The sequence below is a fragment of the Corvus kubaryi genome, unplaced genomic scaffold (assembly GCF_017639235.1).
Source record: "Corvus kubaryi isolate FWS band 111438036 unplaced genomic scaffold, C.kubaryi_AGA036_p1.0 37334, whole genome shotgun sequence".
Taxonomy (NCBI): domain Eukaryota; kingdom Metazoa; phylum Chordata; class Aves; order Passeriformes; family Corvidae; genus Corvus; species Corvus kubaryi.
This window is the reverse complement of record NW_024581108.1, coordinates 24,548,237-24,555,207: the sequence shown is the minus strand read 5'-3', so window position 1 is coordinate 24,555,207 and position 6,971 is coordinate 24,548,237. Positions and strand designations below refer to the sequence as shown.

Sequence of the window (6,971 nt, the reverse complement as noted above, 5' to 3'; positions counted from 1 at the left end):
CCCCACAGCCCGTGCTGTGCCACACAAACACCCAGATCAGTGCCTGGATGTCACTGTCAGAGCATTATCCTCACGGATGCTCCTTTCTCTCCCACCCAGGGCCACTTTGGCAAGGTGGAACTGTGCAGATATGACCCAGAAGGTGACAACACCGGGGAGCAGGTGGCAGTGAAATCCCTGAAGCCGGAGAGCGGAGGGAATCACATCGCTGACCTCAAGAAGGAAATCGAAATCCTGAGGAATCTTTATCATGACAACATCGTCAAATACAAGGGCATTTGCACAGAAGATGGTAAATCTTGCAGAATATAAAAACGTCTATGGGTTTTCCTTTAGAATGTATAAATGTCCTGCCTGGAGCAGGTTTTCCTGTGGATTGGCTCAGGGGTGGATGATGGGAATGAGCCACGTGATGTTTAAAATGCTGCAGGTGCTCTGGGCTTGTACAAAAGCTGTTGGTGTTCCTGATGTGAGAAGGGTCTGCAAACTAAACATGCTCTGGTTTTTAGGAGGAAGTGGGATTAAACTCATCATGGAATTCCTTCCCTCTGGGAGCCTGAAGGAGTATCTCCCACGGAACAAGAACAAGATCAATCTCAAGCAGCTGCTCAGATACGCAGTTCAGATCTGCAAGGTGAGCTGGCCCCTGAGCCTGCAGCTCCTCTGTTCCAGCAGCAGGGTGAGGGGGCGTGGAAAACATCAGGAACAAGCCCGTTCTCCTTCTCTATCCCCATAAAGCAATCTCTCCCGTACTTTGGGTGCTACTGGCACAAAGAGCAGCAGGGGAATAATGAGGAGGTTCCCTTGCTGGAAAGTTTGCTGTGAAAAGTTGTTCCTGTGGGAGGATTTGGAGCTTTAGGAGGGATAGCAGCACTTGGAATGTGTGCTGGCAAGAGGGAAGGAGCAAGGTGCAGCTGTAAAGGGAGGAAGGGATGAAAGGGCAGAGCGTGGTCAGGCCACTGGAAGCATGAACTGGAGAAAAAGGCATTAAAGTATAGGAGAAATAAAAGGAAATAAAAGGCTTCTTTTCTCCTCTCCTAGGGCATGGACTACCTGGGCTCCTGTCAGTACGTGCACCGTGACCTGGCAGCGAGAAATGTCCTTGTGGAGAGCGAGAACAGGGTGAAGATTGGGGACTTTGGGCTCACCAAGGCCATCGAGACGGACAAGGAGTATTACACCGTCAAGGACGACCGCGACAGCCCCGTCTTCTGGTACGGCCCCGGCACCAGGCTGCAGCCCAGGGACCTGGTGCTCCTGTACTCCCCAGGATTTTTTCTGTTTTTATAAGAGGCCTAAGTAAAGATACACCCTGAGAGCAAGGAAAAGGCACCTGGTGGACCGTACTCCCCTCTTGTGCTGTTTATCTCTTCCTGAACTTAATGATCCATTTTCCCAGTTTTGGGTTCGATCTCCTTAGTTTCACAGTGCCTTGCTGTGGAACACACACTTTATTACTTTTTGCTCTTTACTTGGCATCCCACATTAATTTACCTGCAAGGACTCTGTAACGAGAGCGTGGGTCTCGAGTTGCAGGGCTGTGAGCTCTGGGTGTGACGCTGTCCCCTCGTGTCCCCAGGTATGCCCCGGAGTGTTTGCTGCAGAGCAAGTTCTACATCGCCTCCGACGTGTGGTCCTTCGGGGTGACACTCTATGAACTCCTCACCTACTGTGACTCCGAGTCCAGCCCCATGGCAGTAAGTGGCTGGGAGAGAAACGTCTGCCAGAGCTCCTTAAAATCCATCATTTTAAACATTTGGGGCAACAAGAAGAGCAATCGGAGAATCCCAGACTCATTTGGGGTGGGAGGGACCTTAATGCTCATCTGGTTCCACCCCTTCCATGGGGAGCACTTTCCTCCAGCCCCCTGGGTTTATCCTGGGAAACACCCTGGTGGTTGTCCTTGCAGTGGGGGGGAGGGATTCCCAGCTGATCTGCTGTCCCCACAGGAATTCCTGAAGATGATTGGCCCCACACAGGGACAGATGACGGTGGCACGGCTCGTGCGGGTCCTGCAGGACGACAAGCGGCTGCCACGGCCGCCCACCTGCCCCGAGGAGGTGAGGGAGGGAGGGAGGGATGGATGGAAGGAAGGGAGGGAGGGAGGGAGGGAGGGAGGGAGGGATAGGTACATAGATGGAAGGAAGGAAGGATGGATGGACGGAAGGATGGGAGGGAGGAAGGGAGGGATGGATGGATAGGTAGGTAGATGGATAGATGGATGGATGGATGGATGGACGGACGGATGGGAGGGAGGGATGGATAGGTAGATAGATAGATAGATGGAAAGATGGATGGATGGAAGGATGGGAGGGAGGGAGGGATAGATAGATGGAAGGATGGATGGATGGATGCTCCCTGTTTGGACACTGATTCAGCCCCAGAAGGGTCACACCTCCCTGGTTCCACAGGCCTGGCCACTCAGGTAGGAAAACCTTCAGGAGTGCTGGGAAAAGGCATTTCCAAGGTTTTCAAGCATTGTTTTAAGATGTTTTTTGATATTAACATTCCCAAGTCCGTAGTGTCCCTTCAGCTGGGTCAAGGACTTGCTGTAGCACCTGGATCCATGAAAATTCCTTGGGAATCTCTCTGATTTTGGCAGTTCTGGGCTGCAGCTCCCCAGGTGGAACTGCTGTGTTGGTTTAAACCTGAACTGCCACAATGGCCCCTGCCCAGCACCTGAGGGGTTTCTGTTCATTCAGGGAGACTCTGCTCCATCACCTTCACTGGAAAACCCAATGAAATGTTTCATTCCTTTAAAAACTCCCTGTTTCTGCTGGCAGGTGGATCAGCTGATGAGGAAGTGCTGGATCTACAAACATGATGAACGTACCACCTTCCACAACCTGATCCAAGGATTTGAAACAATTATGAGTAAAATGTAATGAATTCTTTTTATACTGTCAGGACTTTAAATGCCTAGCAAACTATCTATGCCCAAGGCTATTCCTTTTTTTTTTTTTTACTCCTGTAATTTGTACTCTGGCTGGGCTGATGTGGTTATAAAGGATTCTTTTGCCAACAGATTGAAGAGTTGGATTAAAGGAATTTAAAGGTTTGGGCAAAATGAGCTTCAGCTCCCTTTGCTGCTGTTCTTGCAGGGCAGTTTTATCCTGCTCTGATTTCTGGTTGTGCCACAATTGGAATTGCCCTGATGGATAATGTGAGCTGGGAAAATCCACTGCACTTCTCAGCTCAAAGCTGAGCCAGTGGATAGAAGAGGGCTCCATTAATAATTTTAAAGTTGGCTGACAAGATATCCTTCACATGCACTTAAATTCTAGTAACAAACGAAACAACTCTGGCATAAAAATACAGGGAAGGCAAAATTATCAACTCTTTTTAACCCACCAGGCCCCAGTCCTGAGCTCTTACAGGTATTTAAAAAGAAAGTGTTCAAAAATACCACCCCCAGAAGCGTGGAGGGGTGGTGAGCACAGAGAACCCCAGTTTTGGGATAAATAATTTGCTTTTCCTAACTCCACTCCCACATTCTACCCCCTGGAGCTCCCAGAGTGGATGTAGCCCTGGAGGGGGTGAATGTGCATCCCTGGTGCTTAGGGATGTGCAGGGAAGGAATGAATGGAGATGGAAAAGAACCCAATCCATGGCCAGAATCTGAGGGGATTATCCAAAAGGAAAGAGAGGCCTGAGCACCCGGGGGTGTCCCAGGGAATAGGAACTTTAAAGAACATTTTGACTCACAGGCTTAGCCCATGAGTGGTTTAACTGGAAGCTCCTGCTGCCCCAGCTCCTAAACTTGGGCCATCATTTTTCCTCCCACACCGGGAAGTTGGAAAATGCTCTCAAGAGGTACTCAAGTTTTGGCAATAATAGGAAGAGGTCTATATATATATATATATAAATATATATAAAAAATTGTAATTATGAGCTCCAAGGAGGTCAGATTTATTTTTACAGTGTTACTGTTTCTGTATGTCACGTAGGAAGCTGAATTCAATCTGTAAGCACTTTGTTACTCTTTATACAAACAAATCTAATAAAGAATTTTTTTTTTTCTCCACGTGCCTCCCTTTTTAATCAGAAATTAAACAGAGGTTTTAAAATGGAACTTCCAAAACCTTTTCCTACCTTACCTGATTTAAGGAGTCCAGGGCTGTTTTCCTCCCACAAAAATCCACTTGAACTAAGTACCAACAATTTATTTTCATTGAAAAGTGTAACAAGTTGAGAAAGTTGCATATACAAACAGTTGAAACAAAATATTACAAGTGAATTTATCAATACATACAGGCAGAATCCCAGAAAAGCTCCTGGCTCCTGTTTGTGAAGCAGTTCCAGCAGCTGAGGAAGGAGGGATTTTGATTGGGATTTTTTAAGCTTTGTAAATGTGGATCCTGGTCACATCCCAAAGCTTGAAAGGCAAAGTTTAAGACTTTAATTTAAAAAAAAAATCAGTATTGAAAAATGGCTTCAGGGTTCTCTAGCAAGGAAAAGGGAGGAGGTGGCTCCTGGCCTCGGTGAACCCAATCCAAATGGATTTGCAGCAGGATTCCAAGGGGGAAAGCCTTGGAATGAGGGCTGGCTCCTCATTTACCTGTCATAACAGTGATGGCAAAAGGAAGGACTGCTGATCTCCAGCTCCAAGGACTGATGGCAGAAGAGAACAACTTGAGCCAGAGCTGATAATAAGCTAAAAATACAAAAAGTCTTAAAAAAAAAAAAGGAGAAAATACACTCAAAAACTGGGAAATTATGTGGGGTGGCCCAGAAGAGCTGTCCCACACCTGTGGAAGGAGGACGCTGCCTCACACTGCTGCAGCCACACACTGGGAATTGTGTCCTCCATGGAAAAGCTGTGGATTCTCAGCCTAAAAACAGACAAAGTTATTCCACTGTCCAAGGATCAGCTCTCCAGATCCCAGGGGATATTCCAAGGCAGCACAGGATAGCATCTCCCTTTGAACAGCCATTTATTGAGAACATCACCGAGGCTCTGGGAATACATTTGGTATCGCTCCATTCCAGGATTAAGAAGAAATACTAAAAATTGAAAGGCTGTAAATGCAGAACTCTTAATCCTGGAAAAAGGAAAGCTGGAAAAAAACCACCCACATTCTGAGTTAAAAAAATACAAAATAATTACTATCAAGACTTCCTCTTTTAACTTCCTCAGGCTGAGGACTGGAGAAAGGATCAGCTTTCCTTCCTCCGGGTTTTTATTGCTTTCAGCTGGAGCTGCCCCAGCTCCCCAAGTCCCTGTGCTCTGTCCCTCAGCCCACAGGTGACAAAGCCAACACTGTCCCCTCCTCTCCAAATCAAAGCAGCCACCACCTTCATCACACATGTCCTGTGTCCTTGGATGTGCTGGGACAGAGCTGGCTCCTCTTGGGACACTCACCCCACACAGAAAGAATTCCTTGTCTGAAGTTAAGGCAGCAATAAATACAGAGGGATTCCCACCTGCCTCCCCTCCCCCGGGCAGGGCTGGGAATGGAGCAATCCGTGGGAATGGATCAATACACGCGCTTCTTCTTGAGGGAGGATTCCGAGTAGCGCACGGCCCCGCCGGGAGCCGGGAATTCCACGGGGCCGGGCTCGGGGGAGGACATGAGGTACGAGGAGCTGCGCTTCGGGGCCACCTGCGGGCAGGACAGGACAAGTGACACTCCATCCACAACCACCACTGCCAATGAACAGCGCTCCAGCCTGGGAATTCCCACACCAGGAGCTGGAAGTGAGGCCAAAGGCCCGACTCCTTCGGCTTTGAGGTCCAGCTCACGAGTCCCAGCTCACGAGTCAGGGTTTGTGCCCTTTCCCTAAAAAAAACCCCCCTGATAAAAGCAGCAGTGCCCCAGCACACGTGAGGTGCCTGGGCCACGCCGCCTCATTCCACGGCACGTGGATAAAATCCAGTGGGATAATGGCCATGGTGTCCTGCAGCTGCTCCAGACATCTCCAGCCTTTAGGATGAGGCACTTTTCATACCTCCTGGAGAGCTGAAGGGGTTGAACAGTGCTGGCCCAGCTCCGTGCCAAGCCAGGGGTGAAGGATGTGCTTTCCAGCCATGCCAGAACAGGTCTGTGCAGGATCTCAGGCCCTGGCCCTGCCTTCACACAGGAGTGAGGGATGGAGGGAGCAGCAGTGGATCTTTAATCTGAATTTCAACTCCAAGGCCTCACTGTGACACACAGGCAGCCCTGAGGGGCCCAGGGTGGGGTTTCTGTGAGGGCACAGCTGCTCTAACGCTGCACCAAGGGCTCCCTGGCTTCACTTTCCCTTTGGAAAAACCTTTCCTAGCAGCTCTCCAAGCACCCTGTGCTAGGTCACAGTCACACACTGCTCCTGCTCAGTCTGATTTCATCCTGGGGGGCAACTTCAGCAGAAACAGAAAATTGTTTTAGGAAGACTTCAGTTTTCCCCCATCCTCTCTACTGCAGTTCTAAAAGCCACGGGGATGTCGCCCATGTCCTGTAAGCCTCCACCAGGTTCTGGCTCACTGATGCTTCACACAACCCCCCCTGACCCTGCTCCTCCTGAAACAGCAGGATTAAAAAAAGGCCAAAAAAAGCAGGATCCAAACGAGCTGCAGGGTCCCTGCAAGCACAGACACACGAGCACACTCTGAACTGACCGAGCCTCCTGGGGAGCAGCCTCTTCACTGAGGTTTATCTGCAATTCCAGCAGTTTGGAGGCAAACTGTGCTGCTGTGTCTGTGCCAAGGGACTGACCCTGCTCCTCCTGCCTTTTATGGTTTCTGGCACTAACACCATCATCCCAGGGAGCTGTTCTTCATCACCCCAGGAACCTCTCTGGAGATAAACTGAGAGGTACTGCTTGGCTCAAACCCCACACTGTCTCCTCCTGTTGCCATTCCATCATTTCCAGCCACATCAGAGCTGTTGGGAATCCAAAAACTCCATTTTTTGATGTCTCAGCCCACAGCCAGCTCTACCCTGGAGTCAGGAACTGCTGGAGTTAGAAGGAATGCACTGCCTTCTAAATCACCA

The 6,971-nt window shown here is 49.4% G+C and overlaps 2 protein-coding genes across 7 annotated transcripts in view; one reads left to right on the top strand and one right to left on the bottom strand.

Annotated features, from left to right (window-relative positions):
* Positions 1 to 4,024, top strand: part of JAK1 (Janus kinase 1) — a 21,514-nt gene extending 17,490 nt beyond the window's left edge. The window contains exons 19-24 of the mRNA XM_042030904.1: positions 100 to 292; positions 510 to 634; positions 1,042 to 1,214; positions 1,580 to 1,697; positions 1,950 to 2,060; positions 2,784 to 4,024. Coding sequence (XP_041886838.1) covers positions 100 to 292; positions 510 to 634; positions 1,042 to 1,214; positions 1,580 to 1,697; positions 1,950 to 2,060; positions 2,784 to 2,885 — 822 coding nt within the window. The 3' untranslated portion in view covers positions 2,886 to 4,024. The remainder of the gene's footprint in view (positions 1 to 99; positions 293 to 509; positions 635 to 1,041; positions 1,215 to 1,579; positions 1,698 to 1,949; positions 2,061 to 2,783) is intronic.
* A 124-nt stretch (positions 4,025 to 4,148) lies between these two features.
* Positions 4,149 to 6,971, bottom strand: part of RAVER2 (ribonucleoprotein, PTB binding 2) — a 36,500-nt gene continuing 33,677 nt past the window's right edge. For all 6 annotated transcript variants that reach the window (XM_042030905.1, XM_042030909.1, XM_042030910.1 and 3 more), the window contains one exon: positions 4,149 to 5,603. In XM_042030905.1, the coding sequence (XP_041886839.1) occupies positions 5,478 to 5,603 (126 nt within the window). In that variant the 3' untranslated portion in view covers positions 4,149 to 5,477. The remainder of the gene's footprint in view (positions 5,604 to 6,971) is intronic.